The sequence below is a fragment of the Scyliorhinus canicula genome, chromosome 1 (genome assembly GCF_902713615.1).
Source record: "Scyliorhinus canicula chromosome 1, sScyCan1.1, whole genome shotgun sequence".
Taxonomy (NCBI): Eukaryota; Metazoa; Chordata; class Chondrichthyes; order Carcharhiniformes; family Scyliorhinidae; genus Scyliorhinus; species Scyliorhinus canicula.
In genome coordinates this window covers 45,454,099-45,473,605 of record NC_052146.1, presented here as the reverse complement: position 1 = coordinate 45,473,605, position 19,507 = coordinate 45,454,099, and the positions used below count along the sequence as shown (strand labels likewise).

Genomic DNA, 19,507 nt, shown 5'->3' with positions numbered 1-19,507 from the left:
GTGCTTTATTCTGTGGTTTAATTACAACACAAATTAACAGGTGACATAGCTGACATGACTATTTCAGGCTTTGTCAGTAAACAATTGAAATGTTTCTAAAGGTTTAGGCATATTGTCTTGGTGATGTGCCTGAGAACTTGTTCATATACTGCCTCACCCAAAGAGCTTTAGAGGGCATGCAATATACCCAAGGATTACATAATGTATGAGTTAATATGGGAAAACCAACGACAGGACAATTTATGTTTTCCTTTCATGTAATGTGAAACTAGAAATTAAAATTTAGCAGTAAAATAAAATCTCAAAATTGAAAAGAGAAAACTCGAAACAAATAATTAGCTAGGATTTATTGAAAGCATAAATGGCTGGAAGTATGTTTTAGGTACATGGTAGACATTTAATGCTGGTGATGTTGCTGTAATCTCTCCGTTACAAAATATGAGAAATGCTCTGATTATGTCAGAACAGCCATTATTTTTCTTCATGGAATAATACGATACAGTAGACAGTATTTTGACTCATTCAATTTTGAACGAGCTATCCAATTAGTGCCACTCCCTGTTCTTTCATCGCAACTCTGCAAATTTTCCCTTTCAAGTACTCATCCATTTCTCTTTTGAAATGTATGATTGAATTTGCTTCCATATCCTTTAAGGCTGTGCATTTCAGATCATCATAGCCTGCTGTGTAAAAATGTTTTTTCTCGTCGCCTTTTTTTTTGTTAATTAACTTAAATCCTATTCACCAAGCTGGAAAATACATACTGTTACACGGCATTAAAATAAAATTCATCACTGATACAGTGCTTTTCCTCCGCAAATCAACTATTGCATGAATAACCAGTCAACATAAATCACTAATGACAAACATTAGCAGCTTTGAATACAGGAACAAAACATTTTGCTTGGCTTATTAAAAAAATTATACGCTGCCAAGTCAAGTTAGTTGTGGGAGTGATTCAATTGCAAAATTCTATTATAATGTAATGAAAAAATTTGCCTACAAGCAATATACTGCAATAAACCTCTGTTACCACAAAGTATTACTGATATACAAAACAGAAATGCTTAGTCTTGAACTCTTCTTGGATTGGGGATTAAAAATAGATTGCTTACTCAGCTGCAAAACTACGGCCAGATAAATATATTGAAATGGAATAAAAGTTATTTTATTTTTTAATGCTAATGTGGCGTCTATCTAGCTCTAGGTTTTCTTATTGCAATTGTTTTCCGATATTCACAAATGCTGGCATACACCCTCAAGCATTCCATCATCCCTTTAGCTCTTGGACATTTTCATTCCCTAAATTATAACGCAGCTGTCTGATCTTCTTTTCAGTTGAAGTGACAGGAGGAAGGAATGATATGTAGCAAGTTTTACTCAAGTTTAATTTCACATAGGACGGAAGCCCAGAGATGACTAGAGAAACTAATTTCATAGGTGAGAAACGTACAGATTTCAGTTTGCCACGGGTAATAACATTTCAGTAACAGTGAAGGGAGGCAAGGTTGGAGATGGGTGAGAAAGCTCCATGTGGGATTAGAAGCTCGGAAGGTGACATTGCAGGGGCAAAAGGAGAAGTCAATGTCAGAGACTGTATTCTCTCAAGGCAAACCTATTTTTACTATGATTCAATGACTATATAATGTACACATTATCCACATGGGCTTGATCCTTATACAAAAATAATACAACCTTTTTAGATTCAGACTACATCTGTTTACTAATGAACCCAGTACTTTGACAAAAGATTATTGATTGGAAAGTTAATTCTGTTTCCATCTCAAGAGATCCTGCTGGGTATATCATAATTTTATGTTTTGGTTTCAGTATTTTTTTTACTTCCCACTACGATTGCTGATGCTTGCAGTTTTATTAGCCATGACTTAGTGTCAGCCTTGGTTAGTTGGTAGGCCTTTCGCCTTGGCGTCAGAAGGCTGCAAGTTCAAGTCCCATTCCAGATAATTGAGTGCATGATCATGATTTAAACTCCAGTGCAGTCCTGAAGGAATGCTGGACATTCACTGCTGACAGGAAAATTTGGGCCAAATTGAATAAGTATGACATTCTCCTCTGTTCAAACACTCTGGCTCCTCTGTTCCACCCACTCTCCTTTTCACCTCCCCCGCCTGCAACCAGCACGGCCCTCACTCTGCTGCCGCCAGCCGCCGCCAACCCCCCCCACCCCCCCCCACAACCACCGTCACCAACTCTGCTTGCTCCCAGGTCCCACCAATGTCATAAACAACACTTGATGGAAAGGAAAAAGGAGCTGGAACAGGGCATGGAGGTAATGGAGAAGCCAAGATTCTGCGATGTTGGGGGAGGAAGTCCTGGAGAGTGGCAGGAGCAGGGTGGGCTGAAGAAGTAGGAGAATCATGAGAAACAACTTCATGCACAATTAGCAACCAGCTGTTAATTCTTTGGATAGTAACTGGAGGGCTTGCTGCCTGATTTACACCTGTGATTATCATTATTTTTTGCACAGAAAAATCCATGCAAATGGTGGGAGAACAGGCACAGTTTTAAAGTTATTTGTCCCAGCTGCTTTAAGAATGGGACCTTCCAGTGGTGGCTCCGGCCAGAGTACTTTGATTTTGGTCCTTTTCGGAAGGGTTTTGGCAGTGATTTGGGGTGGAGCTTTATAAGTTCGATGGGACAAGGTTCCCACACAATAGGAATACCCCAAAACTACAAGACAAGGCAGCAGACGAGCAAAGAATCGTCGTCAGACTTGGAAACCTCTCGAATGTCGTCTGCTGAGGAAACGTCGGAGGCTCCTGCTGCGACTTTGGCCACTCTGCTGTTAGCTATGATTGCTTACAGGCACTATGGTTGTAAAACTTGAAAGAGGTTATGGCAGGCTGTCTCCGAGCACCTTGAAAGAGAAATGGAAGGGGCCCTGGCCCTCATTCATGCCGCCTTGACAAAAACGGACCAGATGGTAAAGGCATAAGGTGCGATGATACAGTGTGTGGAGATGGCCCTCGAGGCAGAGTGACCTGATTTTTCACCCCCGGAAGCGGAGATGATAAGGTGGCCGGAGACCATAAAACGCACAGAGCCAAGGCTGGGTGAAGTGGAGAAGCGCTTCAGAAAGTAGAACCTGAGATTTGTGGGGCTGTCAGAGGATTTGCAGGGCCCAAATCCTATGAGATACACGTCGAAGATATTTGGAAAGATGGTTGGATTGACACCCCCACCATCCCACGGTCAAGTTGAATCGGGCCCACCGGTCACTCAGGCAAAAGCCCCGTTTTGGTGAACCACCACAGGTGATCATTGTGCGGTTCCATAGCTACCACAAGGAACGAGTCCTGCTGTGGGTGAAGGACCGTCAGGAATTCAAATGGGAGGACCATGCCATTAGACCCCATCAGGATGTAGGAGCGGAACTGGCTAAGAGACGTGCAGCATTCAACAAGGCCAAGGCCGCGTTGTACAGAAACAGTGTTCGATTTGGTGTGGTACATCCTGTACATCTCCAAGTGACTTACGACTCGAAAGACTATTATTTTGATGCGCCGGAGGAGGCAGATGAGTTTGTGAAGGTGCATGGGCTGGGGACGAGCTAATTGTTAATTGTATTTATTGTGAGATCTCTATATTTGGGGGGTGGGGGGTGGGGGGGGGGGGGGGGGGAGAGAGGAATTGATTTTTGGGATTTGCTGGTGTTTTATCTGGCCTAGTTTGGAGTTTGTATTTTTTCCTGTTGGTTTAGGATTAGGTATGGGAATTGTTCTTCTTTCTGTGACTATTAAAGTTGGAAGTGGGTGGGGGGCTAGTTGGTGTTATGGTTATTTGTTCGGTTGTTACTGAGCAGGAGCTGCCCTTCTAGCCAATGAGTAAGCCGACGGGAGTGGACTTGTGGAGATAACTTCAGCTCATTACATAAGGGGAATTTTTGCTTTCGTTTTGTTTGGACTTAGGAGTGGGGTGGGGAGGCCTTTATTTGCCTTGTTGAAGTTTGCTGGTTTATTTGGGTGTGATACTGGTGGAAGGCAGACTGGGGGAGGGGGTTAGCTTTCAGACAGTGGCTACAATCTTTTCTTTGTTCTGTTCTGGTGGTCGTGGTTGGAGGAGGGGGGGGGGGGGGGTTTGGCACCCATCTTGTGTCAGCCTGGTGTCTGCACTCTCTGGGTAGTTGCTGGATTATTCCACATGGTGGAAATGTCCGACTCTGGGTTGGGTAGTGTAAACGGTTCCCCATCTGGCTAGTCACTTGGAATGTAAGGGGGTTGAATGGACCAAGTACATTTGCACAAAGCTGAAGAATTTGAATGTCGGTGTGGTGTTTTTGCAAGAGATCCATTTGCGGATCAAGGACCAGACAAGGCTACATGAGGTCTGGGTGGGGCCTTGGAAGTTGCGGTTTTGGTTAACAAAAGGGTATCTTTTTCGGTGGATAAAACACCGGCGGACATAAAAGGGAGGTATGCGATCATTAGTGGGTCATTGGCTGGTACTCCAGTGGATCTAGTTAATTTGTATGCACCAAATTGGAACGATACAGCTTTCATCAACACGTTGCTAGCTTCTATTCCTCATCTGGACTCGCACCAGTTAATTCTGGCGGTGTAGAGTCTTCAATTGCATACGGACCCTTGATTGGATAGATTGAGAACCAAGTCTTTGATTCCGCCAACAGTGGCAAAGGCATTATTTGCTTTTATGGAACATTAGTGCAGGGAGCAGATCAGTGGTGATTTTTGCATCTGAGAGAAAAATACGTTTCTTTTTTCTCTCCTGTCCATCAAGTCTCCTCTCAGATTGACTTTTTGATGGTGGTAGGTCTCTCCATCCTGGGCGAAAGGGGCCGGGATAGTTGGTAATAGTTCTTTTGGATCATGCTCCAGATTTTGTGGATTTGGCGTTGGAGGCAGGCCCTCCTCCCCCGCGTGGAGATTGGATATGGCATTGCTGGCAGACAAAGGATTCTGAGAGAGGGTATCCTCTGCCATTGGGGAGCACATTGAGTTTAATAGGAGTGAGACCATCTCTCCTTCCATGTTGTTGAACGCCCGAAGGTGGTCATTAAGGGGAGATAATCTCCTACAAGGCACATAATGAGAAGACTGGGAGGGTGGAGAGGCCGAGGTTGGTGGAATCCATCATTGAGGTGGACCTTGCCCCATTATGGGTTGTTGGCAAGCAGGAAGAAGTTACAGATGCAATGTGAGCTGCTCTCAACAGACAAGGTGGTACGCCAGCAGCGACGCTCGAGGGGGGCATTTTATGAATATAGGGGGAAGGCCAGTCGCCTTTTAGTGCACCAGCTGAGAAGGCAGGCTGCTCCTGGGAGGTAGTGCAGTTAAGGGACTCGAGTGGTGGGTTGGTTTCCTCCCCAGCGAAAGCTAATGTTGCTTTCAAGGCCTTTTACCGAAGCCTATATAAATCAGAGCCGCTGGGGAGACGATGTCCGTGATGCAATTTTTTGGAGGGGTTGGTCATCCCAGTGGTGGAATGGGAGACATAAGAGTTGGAGTCCCCGTTGAGTCTGGAGGAGATCATGAAACATATTGGTTTAATGCAGTTGGGTAAAGCTCCGGGCCCGGATGGATTGCCTATTGAATTCCATAAGACATTTGCGGGTCAGCTGAGCCCATTTGTTGTTAGACATGTTTAATTCGTTCATATCCCCGAGGAAGATTGCTGGTCATCCTGGCGCAGGCATCGATTTCCTTGATTTTGAAGAAAGATAAGGATCCAACGGAGTCTGGGTCGTACCGACCCACTTCATTGCTTAACGCCGACCCCTAGCTGCTGGCAATGCGCTCGGAGCCCTGCTTTCCAAGGTGATTTTGGAGGAACAGACTGGCTTTGTCAAGGGTCAATAGTTGTCGGCCAAAGTACACCAACTACTTAATATCGGCCTGACCCCTCTCAAGTTCCTGAGCCAGAGGTGTTCATTTTGATGGACGCTAGAAAAACATTTGATAGGATAGAGTGGGGGTTCCTATTTGAGATCCTTGGGAAGTTCGGTTTTGGCCCAAGTTTGTATCTTAGATCCATCTTCTGTACAGGGCCCCCACCGTAAGTATTCATATGAATGTCCTGAGATCAGACTACTTCCCATTGAATAGAGGTATGAGACAGGATTGCCCATTGACTCCACTTTGGTATGCCTTGGCAATCATGCCTCTAGCCATAGTGTTGAGGTCATCTATGGGGTGGAGAGGCATAGAAAAGAGAGGGAAGGAGAATAGAGCAGATGATCTGCTTCTGTATATAATGTATAATGTATAAATCCACTCTCCAATGCGGTGGTAATAATGAAGCTACTTAGGAGTTTTGGCGCCTTCTCAGGGTAATAGTTGAAAATGGACAAAAGAGAATATTTTCTGGTGAATTCCCCAGGAAGGGAAGCCGATCTGGGGCATTGCCTTTTCGCTTGGCCAGGTCTATCTTTCGCTACAGATGCAATTTGAGCTGCTCTCAACAGGCAAGGTGGGAATCCAGGTGGTCGACGACTGGGCCTCGCTCCATAAACTAAATTCTGCTAGTCTGATGAATGGGGTTAACTTGGACATGAAGTGGGATAACCCCCCTCTGTCCTTGCCCTACTTTTGTTTCAGTGTCTACCCATTTTTCTTCCCAAGTCTTTCTTTGTGAAGGTTAATAAAATTATATCTTCCTTTATTTGGGCGGGCAAGACCCCACGCAGTCGTAGCATGTTTCTGCAGAGGGAGAGGTATCGAGGAGGTGTGCCTAGCACCACCTAATTTGTTATTTTATTATTGGGCTGGGAACATTGAAAAAGTGCAGAGGTGGCTTGGATTTAGATGCTGATTCCATGTGGGGCGGATCGAGGCAAGCTCTACCAGTTTGACGGTCTTGGCTACTGCTCTGCTTCCATTTTCCTCCTCAAAATTTATTTAAGAGTCTGGTAGTGGCGGCAACTCTTAAGGACTTGGAGGCAGTTCAAGCAACATTTTAAGCTGAGCTACATGTCGATGTTAGCCCCAGTCTGCAGAAATCATCTTTGTGCCAGCGGGATTGGACTCGTCTTTTGGGTCATGGGGGAGCAAGGGACTGGAGAGGTTTGGGGTAATGTTTATAGGGAGGACGTTGGCGGGTTTTGAGGAACCGTTGGATAAATTCCAACTCCCGAAGGCTAATTTATTTAGGTTATTTTCCATAACTTATTGTGCAGAGATTCCTTCCTTTTCCCTGGCACCTTCGCCCTCTTTTGGATAGGGTGACAGGAGGGGAAGATATTGGACATTTATGGCTGGATCTTAGTGATGGAGCAGCTTTTATTGGATGAGGTTTAGAGTAAATGGGTGAGGGAGCTGGAACTATTTTATGATGGGGTGGGGTGGGGCGAGGCTCTTCACGGGGTGAACTCCACCTCTTCATGTGCTAGGCTCAGCTTGATTCAGTTTAAGGTGGTGCGTAGGGCACACTTGACTAGGACAAGGATGAGTGAGTTTTTCTCAGGATGGAAGATGGGAGCGAGGGATATTGTACAGGGCTGGCAAATCATACGCACATGTTCTGGGTCTCCTTCAGCACCATGTCAGAGGTTCTTGAGATTGAACTGGAGCCATGTACGCTGGTGGCTCTTTTTGGGGTCTAGGACTCGCCAGTACTGCAGACACGGGTGAAGACAGATGTCCTCACCTTCACCTCGTTGATAGCCCAGAGGCATATTCTGCTTGGGTGGAGGTCTCCAGTTCCGCCCAGTGCCTCGGCCTGGTTGAGTGACCTAATGGAGTTCTTATATTCAAAGAAGATCAAGTACACTTGAGGGGATCGGTAGTAGGGCTTTGCTCAAGATGGCAGCCATTCATTTCCAAGGAGCGAGTCACCGTCAGCTGTTGCGAGGTGGGGGGGGGGGGTTTGGTTAAGTTTTGTTTTCTTTTTGGGAGGTGTGGTTGGGAGGGTGGTTAGGTTGGGGGTTGTATGTGCTATGTGTTGTGGTTTAACTTGGTGATATTGAAAAATTTTCTTAAAATTTTTTTTAAAAAAAATGAATGGGAATTGCAGGACCAGAAGCACACGATCTTCTGCAACTCAATTCAGGGACACCACAACAGTGTCAATGAGCTTGCCTGAAGTAGCGGTGCATTTACGTTCCTCAATAGGGCAAACGTCTCAACCTTTTTTGCTATTGAGAAAGAGAAATCCAGGCCTTTAAACTGTCATGTCCTAGTCCAGTTACTTAAAGATCTGGATGCTATTAAAACTGGTTGAAACATTGTTAAATGTAATAGGAAAATCAGCTATAAAGCCAGGTGTATTGCCTGTGCTTCACTCACGTCAATAACAATGTTGGCAAAACGGCAGTCGAAGTGCAGGATTACCCTTCCCAGAATTCATGCTAAATTTCTGAACAGGTTTTGCCATTCCAAACTGCAACATGTCTCAAGACATTTTTCTCCAAAGGCTATCATTTCAATGGATGTTAAACTATTGCTCTATTGATTGCAGGTCTGTTTTAGCCCTTTGCTAAATAATGTGTTCGTGTTCATGAAACCTGAAGTCTCTCATGGATTTAGAAAACTTATGAAAAAGAACCTTAGTTAGACCTTCATTATTTAGGCTTCAATAACCTTTAAAATGTATTGTCCATGTTTCTTGAACCTTGCATAACCATTTTATTTGCATATAATAGCCCTCATCCTCCGTTGTTCCCAAATATCCATGGACAACTTCACCTTCTCTTCTTGGATAAAGACATATGTGTAAAACTAATATCGGCTATTTCTATCAGCAGCTTTCAAACTTCCCATCATTATTGGGAAATGAACCAGTATTTTGATATTTTAATTTATCATGTATAAATGTGCTAAACATTTTATCAAATTGAGAGCTTCTTAGAAATCTTGCATTCAATGCTCTCTCTTGAATTCATTTTCCCCACTGGTTTAATATTTTGTTGAAATTTACATAAAACCCTAGGGGTACACATCTCCAAAAATCTGTCCTGGTCCACCCACATCAACTCTACCACCAAGAAAGCACAACAGTGCCAATACTTCCTCAGGAAACTAAGGGAATTCGGCATGTCCACATTAACTCTTACCAACTTTTGCAGATGCACCACAGAAAACATCCCATCTGGCTACATCACAGCCTGGTATGGCAACTGCTCGGCCAAAGACCGCAAGAAACTACAGAGAGTCGTGAACTCAGCCCAGTCCATCACACAAACCAGTCTCCAATCCATTAACTCCATCTATACCTCCCGCTGCCTGGGGAAAGCGGGCAGCATAATCAATTTCAATAGTCAAAGAAAAAAATAGGAATGCACAGTAAAAAGTTGGTATAACTCTTGTTTCATATTGAAGAGTAATGAGTAAAGCACAATCACCTGCTTACTGACTCTTCCAACTTCTTCCATCAGGCAGGAAATACAAAAGTCTGAGAACACGCACAAACAGACTCAAAAACAGCTTCTTCCCCGCTGTTACCAGACTCCTAAACGACCTTCTTACGGACTGACCTCATTAATACTACACCCCTGCATGCTTCACCCAATGACGGTGTTATGTAGTTACATTGTGTACCTTGTGTTGCCCTATTATGTATTTTCTTTTATTTCCTTTACTTTTCATGTACTCAATGATCCGTTGAGCTGCTCGCAGAAAAATACTTTTCACTGCACCTTGGTACAATAAACAAAATCCAATCCAAACATACTTTCCTGTCCTTCAGCACATATACGTTATGAAAGCCTTCTCATGTTTACATCCATGCCCTTTTGTTGAATTTAATTTCTTAGGTACTGATTGGTAAATATCAGTAGTAGTCAGCGATATCATTGGTGCTTGGAGTTGGGTTTAGTAAGAAGTCTAGTAAAGGCATAATTCAACATCCTACTAGTCTTCATCCTCTTTTGTCAGCCTTCATGATTCTTACTCCAAAAATGTGAGTTATGTCAAAGAAGCCAGAAGAACACAAACACGTATCGGACATTCTTAATGTTTCCTCAATCCAAATAAGAAAATAGAAATTCATAAAAATGGGAGATAACTAGACTGAGATTTAAATACGGAGGGAAATTTGCTTTCTCATCATAGAGGGCCTATATTAGATGCAAGTATTGTACTAAATTCAACAACTTTACTCTTCAATACGAAACAAGAGTTAAACCAACTTTTTACTATGCATTCCTATTTTTTTCTTTGACTATTGAAATCATTTGTCTTGCTGACTAATAATGTCCAAACTGAACCGGCCAGATAACAGCCTCATGGCTAGGAGAACAGTCAGAATCTGTTACTGACTTATGTAATTTAAAGAGTCTCTTAATCCTTTTTGCAATGAGAAGGCGATGAATGAAAAGGATTCATGAATCAGTAAAACTAAACAATAATTAACCTATTCTGAATCACATCACTGCATCTATAAGTAGCAACTAATGATTTGCCCATTTATAGTGCATTAAAAAAACATCCATTCCAACTTTTCACAGCCAAAGCAGAATCTTCAAACACTGCTGAACAGGCCAAACTCCACTGTGCCAACAGATTTATAGCTCGCAGACTTATTGACCTATTGTCAATTATCCTAGAGGTTCAAACAAATAAGGTATGGGGAAAGCATAGATTTATATAGCTTTTCACAATATGATTGACAGGCTACCAGAATGTAAATTCCATGTCACTTGAAAGTGCTGATCATCATGAATGAAAAGGTGTAATGAAAGCTTGTCAAAGTGTGCATTAAACACTTCAGCTAGACGTTGAGATCATTTTCATTTGCAATCAGTCTCATGTATTTTTCAGGAGGACATATAATTTGTCTCAATACTTTGGTGATACTGGTTAATTTATAAGTGAGCATCTCAGCCAGGTTCCCTGGGATGTCACCTGCTGGCATTTGACAGCAGTAACAGTTCCTCTGGAGAGGGTAGTATGTTTATATTTTGCATACTGAAAAAGTGATATACTGTTCTATTACATACTGTTACCTAGATATGCAAACCAGCAATTCCATTGCTATGGAAAATTAGACAAGACTGCATGCATAACAATTTAGTCAGATAGTCAGTGTACACTAATAGCTCAAATGCCCATGGCTAACTTCGAAAACAATTGCATTCACTACTGAAGGAAAAATGGAGCTCTAACAATAAAGGTGTGCCCAATGTGAATCATCCATTGGGAGATACAAGGGTCACCTCAGTATAGAAGAGTACATTTTATCGGCCCTCTCCTTTTCTCCACCCCAACCCTCCTAAGGTAATGTTGTTGGTTTTATACTGTGAATGTGAATTCATCAATAATGGATGAATGCATTGACAAAAACGATAAAGTTACAGTCGCTAACCTTGAAGATTCCTGACTGACTGTGGGAGTAGGTTAGATGCTACTCTTGAAAACTTAGCAGTAACACTGGTTTTATATATTAACCATAAATCTAATGGCTGCCTACAATGCCCCAGCACCATTTTGGCAGTGAGCCATAATTCAAAAAGAAAGGCAGGGCAGAGAGGAAGAACCGGTATTAGCCATCAGAGACCCAAACCTGTGTTTGAACTTAAACCTTGATGCAGCTGCTATATTTTCAATCATTTCACTTTACTACTCCAATTAAAATAAAACCAATAATAAAATGGTCATAATATTAGAGATGGAGCAAAATTGGTTAAATCCACAATGGCTTTGAGACTGTGAAGCGCAGTGCCCCTGTCAAAATGACTGCGTGGGTTTCCTCCGGGTACTCCGGTTTCCTCCCACAGTCCAAAGATGTGCAGGTTGGGTGGATTGGCCATGAAAAATTGTCCAAAATTCTTTGATTAACCTAGGACAAAAGTTCGGCGCAACATCGTGGGCCGAAGGGCATGTTCTGTGCTGTATTTCTCTATCTATCTCTAAGTCGAAAAATAAAATCATGTAGTATTACGATTGAATAGGCTACACCAGCATCTAATTACTGTCAGTAATGGATTTTGCAGATAAGTAACATTATTCAAACCATGTACCTTTGTGGCATCGCAAATTGTAATGCCTCCTCTCAATAATACAATGTTGCACAATTTGAATGGTTGCTTCAAATTGTATGACTAATGTGCTCTGACTGATTGGGAATTTAGCTTTACCAACCAATGTCATATTTTTGTAGGGCTATCTTCTTCTCTCAAATGATTTTAGCAGCAGTTTATGAACTGGACTTTTTTTTGTGTTTAGCTTTTGGAGAGATATGCGGTAATTGCAGTAATCTGCTTACTGGATTTGATACAACTGTGCAATGTTGCTGACCTTTCTTCAAAATGGTAGATAAGACCCGAGGGTTTACAGATTAAACCCCCTTAAGTAGCACTATGAATGTGCGAGTTACCCTTCATCAATGCCAAGGAAATAAAACAATGCAACCTTTTAAGGAAATAGACATTCATTCTAAAATCCAATAATTGGGACAAGGTAAATTACACAAAAGTTTTGATTTCATCTCAAGTGAATTATTTTTGTAGTGAAAATGCATTCATTAAGAATGCTCCATGCACCAAAAATTTAAAAAAGATTCAATGTGCTCTTGTGGCAGACAGTAACAAAAACAATCTTTTTTCTAATTTATTGATTTTTCATCATTCTAATTTATTCACATAAAACCACACTTACTCACCAAAATCACTCTTGCAGTTCATCCAACCAATCCAATTTATAGATACTAGGGCTAGAAGCCCTGAACCAACAAAGGAACCAACTCCAGTGAAGAAAAAGAACAGGCCCATGATAGCACTTTGCATTGACTTGGGGGCAGCTGAGTAAGCAAACTCCAGACCTGGAAAACCATGAAGAGCACAATTTTAGATGCAATTTAAATACTCCCATCAAAGAGCCACGAGCTGGATACAGATTAATCTTTGTTCTGCTTAAATTATTTTCCAGCTTTGAATATAATTGCAAGCATTCATTACATACATTCTGCAAATTTCTAATTTTTTTAAAGACAAAATTCAGAGAAAAAACATTTTAATTCTTAAATATATTTTTGATACAGAATCTATTCAATATTAATGCAAAAAAAGTTCTCAAGTTTTAATCGTTGCTTCAGAGGCAAAATTGTAGCTTAGATACAGATCAGAACTTGACCTGCTCAAGATAGAAGCAGCACAAGACTCCCTCGAGTGGTAGTTTCACATCATTTGGGTTTGACAACACATGGCATAATTACAGCGCAATGTCAAACTGGGCTTAATAGCAACATAGGACCTTGGGATCCTAGGCAATTTTTAAACCTAACTCCAATTAATCACGAAAATAAATAACATGGATCTTTCCAGGATGGTAGAATTTGAATTTTAGCAATATAGGTACCAGGTAACGTAAATGGAATACTGCCAAACTGGAATGGATACTGCAGCATAGCTACAGCGTGCACATAGTATTAGAAGTTTAGGTTTGGATAATACATCCTTTATAGTTTTAGCTACAACAGTTCAGAATAGGCTGAGATCGGGCATAAAGACGGGACTGAAAAAACCCGGCCTACAATTGAAAAACACAGAAGTTCAATAAAATTTAAGATTACTTTTAATACAATTTAATTTGACCTTGCAATCAAAAAGGTACACAGGCTAATCCTCGAGCCCATGCTCAAGATTTTTAGCACTGTCCTACTGCACCTTACCATTCAGAAATGCTATTTTGTTAATGCAAATAATGGTACTACATGCCACTGTGAAAGTGATCTATTATTACAACCATTTTAAATCTTGGTGATCTGTACAATGGGTCTGTTGAAACAAAGCTACTGGAATGATTCTTAGGCGATGATAGTTGTACCTGGCCCAGAAAGGGGCCTTGGATAAGGCAAGGAGAGCAACTGGATAGATACCTAAAACAAAATAACCATACTTCAAAGCTGTGTTAGGATTCCCAGATAACTTTGCTCAATCAAGTTGCTTGTTCAAACTGGTGTGTGTTACGAACCCCGCTGATATTAAATGTCAGAGTATCTCAAAACCAAGAAAGTTAACTTGGAACACCGGCCGGTTCTTGGTGGTACATATTTTCAATTTGAGAAAAATGTGAACCAGTGACGAATAGTCCAGTCCTTGTGTGGATAATTTAAAAGAATAAACTTGAAATAAAAAAACACTACAAGAAGGATCGTAATGCACTACAACGCACCAATACACTGACGGCTATATACACACACAGTATTACAGAAAGTTACTCCTCAATTCCAACTACTTACATTCCCTGAACTCAGAGACGGTCTTTGATTCTATACAACATCCAACATTATATAATTTGATGAGCTAAATCCAGCAAGCCCCACAGGTTACGTGGCCACATTTGCGTGAACCGTCTTCAGTTTCAGTAAGGAAAAATCTGCTCGGTTCAAGTTTTGATCTTAACCAGCCCGTTTAGCAATAACTTGTTTTTGGGAGACCATTTCGGCAGCTGGGTGTGACTGATGGTAGCTGTGCCTGTATTTGTCTCGGCCTCCCTTTTTTCCCCAGCCATTGTGCTATGGATATACTATTTTTTCCCCTTTGATGTGATCAACCACGTGTTGTTTTTTGCATGTACATGCCCTTTCCTTATGTCTCTACTTTGACGTTGCCTTTTCTATATCCCCATTGTTTTCCTCTAGTCAAGTACGTAAACACTTGCTTTTCTCACTGAAATGCTAATTTGCATCTAAACATCTCTTTTTAAACATCTTCCCATTTTATTTTCTTATCTAAAATTTCATTTTTAAAATCTTAATTTTCCCCAATTCCTAACATGTATAGAAATAAAATAGTTATTTTAGTGAACAACCTTCTGGTACGAAGGTATGATGAGGAATTAAACCCCTGGATAATCATTATGAAGAGCTCATCAACTAGCCAAATGAACAGCTCTGAGAATAAATAAATGATAACAGACTAATACAAACAACGAAACCCTGAAAGCCAGTTTGAAGGCCATTTGAAGGCACTGGATGCTACAAAAACAACAGTCTGACAATATTCTACCAAAGTACTTCAGACTTGTGTTCCAGAATTTACCATGCATCTAGCCAAGCTGTTCCAGTACAGCTACAGCACTAGCACTTACCCAACAATATAGAAAATTGCCCAGGAATGTCTAATACCTACAATGTAGGATAAATCTAACATGGCAGATTACCACTCCATCAATCTCTTCTCGATCGTGATGGAAGGGGTAATTAACAATGATATCAAGCAACACTTGCTTAGCAATAACCTGCTCAGTGACCCTCACTTGGGTTCAGCCAGGGCCACTCAGCTCCTGACCTCATTGCAGCTTTGATTCAAACATGGTCCAAAGAGCTGAACTCCAGAAGCGAGGAGAGTGTGACTGCCCTTGATATCAAGGTAGCATTTGACCAAGATTTGGCAGCAACGTGCCATGACAAAACTGGACTCAATGAGAATCAGGAGTAAAACTCTCCAATGGTTGGAGTCATGCCTGGCACAAAGGAAGATGGTTGTGGTTGTTGGGAGGTCAATCATCTCAGTTCAAGGGCAACACTGCAGGAGTTCCTCAGGGCAATGTCCTGGGCACAATCATCTTCAGCTGCTTCAATGACCTCCCATCCATCACAAAGTCAGAAGTGGGGATATTTGCTGATGACAGCATAATATTCAACACCATTTGTGACTCCTCAGAAAATGTATGCAGTCCACATGCAAATGCCGCATCACCTGGACAATACCCAGGGTTGGGCTGACAAGTGGTAACATTAGCATCCCACAAATACCAGAAATTATACCTCATTCAATGGCACTACCATCGCCGAATCTCCCACTATCACCATCCGCACAGTTACAATTGACCAGAAACTGAACTGAACTAGCTACATAAATGCTGGGCACGATCGAATGGCCTCGTCGCGCCCGACTCGGTGACACTATGAGGCTGTTAAATCTCCAGATTTGTGACACTAGGATTAACATACTTAAGTGACATTTAAATATGTTGGTGCCCAATTTTCCTGAGGCACGGGAATGAACGCCTGAATCTCGGAGACTTCGCCTTGGCGCTGTTTAGCACTGGTCCACACAAACATGGACTAGGCGTAACGGCATTTGGGCATTGTCTCCCTGGCCATCGGGACCCCCTATGTCATCGGACACTGGGCAGAGTGGCACCCTGGCACTCCCACTGACACCCTGGCACCAGTGCCAAGGTGTCAGGGATTAGGTCAGGGGATGCCCTGCCCTCAAAGATGTTGGATGAGAAGGGGGTCCGAGGTAAGTGCAGCCTTGGCAGGGCCTTCCTGACCGAGGCCAAAAAAACCCTGAGAAAGACCCTACTTTATGCACTCAAAGGGAGATTTTTAAAAAAAACATTTTTTTTTTTTGAGTGTTAAATCGCGCCAACTTTGACTACAAGAGGTTAGCAGCTGAGAATCCTACGGTAACTGCCTTCTGGGCTCCCCAAAGTCTGTCTACCATCCACAAGGTGCAAGTCAGGAGTGTGATGTGAAAGGTTTAAAAAGTAAAAACCGTACAAGCTGCTAACTGCTGTATTCTCAAGACTGCAGAGACAGCATTTTGAAAATAACACTAGCTGCCTTAGTTTCAAGCTGCCTATAGATAACATTTGATGACCATGTATTCCTTACTGTGTTTAATTATAAGGGAGATTTAGTCAGAGTCTGCACACAAAAACTCATTTGATCATTTTGCAGCTGCAGCTTACGTGTTGTCCACTAAAACAAGGGACAATGGGCAAGGGAGTTCACACATCACTGCCCAAACATTCTTATCATAGTTATGTCTAGTAGTAGGCAAATAGAGAAAAATACGTGCTTAGTGATATCATAATTAAGTAGATGCGCCCAAATTGTGATTGGATGTCTATACTCGTATGTTATACATTATGAAATCTTAATTGTGCTACAGACGGCATGGTAGCACTGTTGCTCCAGCACCAGGGACCTGTGTTTAATTCCCGGCTTGGGTCACTGTGTGGAGCCTTCACGTTCTCCCAGTGTCTGCATGGGTTTCCTCCGGGTGCTCCGGTTTCCTCCCAGTCTTGAAAGATGTGCTTGTTAGGTGAATTGGACATTCTGAATTTTCCCTTCAGTGTACCCGAACAGGTATGAGGGGCTTTTCACAGTAATATTATTGCAGTGTTAGTGTACACCTATTTGTGACACTAATAAAGGTTATTATTAATTATTAGTTATAAATGGACACGTGCAAGGTATGAATGTCTGGGATGGGGACATTATGACACGTATAAGGTGTTAGTGAGGCCACACCTGGAGTATTGTGTTCAGTTTTGGTCTCCTTACCTGAGAAAGGACGTACTGGTGCTGGAGGGTGTGCAGAGGAGATTCACTAGGTTAATCCCAGAGCTGAAGGGGTTGGATTACGAGGAGAGGTTGAGTAGACTGGGACTGTACTCGGAATTTAGAAGGATGTGGGGGGGGACCTTATAGAAACATATAAAATTATGAAGGGAATAGATAGGATAGATGCGGGCAGGTTGTTTCCACTGGCGGGTGAAAGCAGAACTAGGGGGCATAGCCTCAAAATAAGGGGAAGTAAATTTAGGACTGAGTTTAAGAGGAACCTCTTCACCCAAAGGGTTGTAAATCTATGGAATTCCTTGCCCAGTGAAGCGGTTGAGTCTCCTTCATTAAATGTTTTTAAAATAAAGATAGATAATTTTTTTTTAAAAATTTAGATTAGCCAATTATTTTTTCTAATTAAGGGGCAATTTAGCGTGGCCAATCTACCTACTCTGCACATTTTTGGGCTGTGGGGGCGAAACCCACGCAGACACGGGGAGAATGTGCAAACTCCACACGGACAGTGACCCAGAGCCAGGATCGAACCTGGGACCTCAGCGCCGTGAGGCGGTTGTGCTAACCACTAGGCCACCGTGCTGCCCAAGATAGATAATTTTTTGAAGAATATAGGGATTAAGGGTTATGGTGTTCGGGCCGGAAAGTGGAGCTGAGTCCACAAAAGATCAGCCATGATCTCATTGAATGGGGGAGCAGGCGTGGGGGCCAGATGGCTTACTCCTGCTCCTAGTTCTTATGTTCTTATTTATCAAAAATGGGTGAGAAATTCTAGAACAGGGCACTCTAGAAATTGATGTTCGGCTGTTGGATTTGCAGACCAAATGACTGAACCTCTAATTTTTTAAAAATAATTAGAGACATCACAAACAAACCAACTGGCACTGGTTTACATAACATATTTGGAAAATTTAGATGCTAAATAAAGGACACTTTACTTTCGAAAAGGCGTAGGTTAAGCAGAATGAATATTTGTTGCTTTTGAAAATGTTGTACTCCAAGCACAGGAGCTGGCTATTCAGCTACTCAAACTACTTCCACCAGTCAATTAGATTGTTGAGGGGAAAATTATACAGCTATTTGACCGTAGTGTACTTCACCCTCACTCTCATGAGACACCAGACGAAGACACTATTTTTATTTACAAGCTGTAGTGAGGGCTATCGGCATTCCAATTAGGACACCAAAAAGCCCAAATTCAAGAATGGTCCAGATAGTTATACTTTGAAATTAAAGTACAAGAAATTAGCATATACCAATAATTTGTTATAGTTATCTATGCCCAATCATGACTATCGATGAAGGTCACATCATGCATAGTGTAAGAGAATACTTAACCAATCACATCAAATCATTACAAAGTCACGCATGTTGTCTTGCAATTAGTGATATCGGTAGTCCGATGTCTGGGTGTAGCCATTAAATCCCTTTTGCTATCAGCAGACTTACTGGGGTCATCACAATTGTACCTCGTCACACATTGTAGAATAGGCCTTGAATTGTAACATAATTCTCAGAGACAGTGTCCTTGCAATACCTGTTACACATGGCAATTCCATAGTCTGAAATTGAAGGATTCAACTTCTTCAGCAAATTGCTGGAACTGTAGGTTTTAAAAAGGTTGCTGTATACTCTTTCATACCCAAGGATGCCCAAATTGTCCTCTTCAAAGATCATGGGGTTGATCTGTATTCTAATCCCATCCTTAGCCTTATAATACTTAATACCTCCTGTTTACCAAAGATCTATCAATCTCTATTTTTACATTTTCAGCTGACCTGGGTTCTTTTTGTGTTTTCCAGATTTCCACTCCCCTTTGAGCAAAGAAGTGTTTTCAGACATCACTATTGAATGACTTGGCTCTAATTTCAAGGTGATGCCCTCTTGTTCTGGACTGTCCGGTCAGAATAGATTTGTCTTTCCTTAGGTCCAGAGTGGATGATCTCAATTTCCCACACTGAACACCACCTGTCAGCTTTGCCCCACGAATTTGGACAATAACTTCCTATCCTAATCTTTCACAACTTGTTATTGTACAATTGGAAAGAAATGCTATATGGTGACACTAAATTCAAATGATTTAGCGTACGAGATGTAATTAGTACTAAGATGCATGACATAGTAAAACTACTAAGGCAACAACTTCCAGCTCCACAACATAACCAGCATTGTTCTTCAATTTCACGTATTACACTAACAATAAAATTAAGGTGTCATCTTTGAATGATAATGCTTATATGCAACCTCAGCAATTGAATGTAAGAAAATACATTTAGATCTC

At 41.8% G+C, this 19,507-nt stretch overlaps 1 protein-coding gene across 1 annotated transcript in view; it reads right to left on the bottom strand.

Annotated features, from left to right (window-relative positions):
- Positions 1 to 19,507, bottom strand: part of slc15a4 (solute carrier family 15 member 4) — a 122,665-nt gene that overhangs the window by 19,564 nt on the left and 83,594 nt on the right. Inside the window, exon 7 of the mRNA XM_038790263.1 lies at positions 12,574 to 12,732. Within this exon, the coding sequence (XP_038646191.1) occupies positions 12,574 to 12,732 (159 nt within the window). The remainder of the gene's footprint in view (positions 1 to 12,573; positions 12,733 to 19,507) is intronic.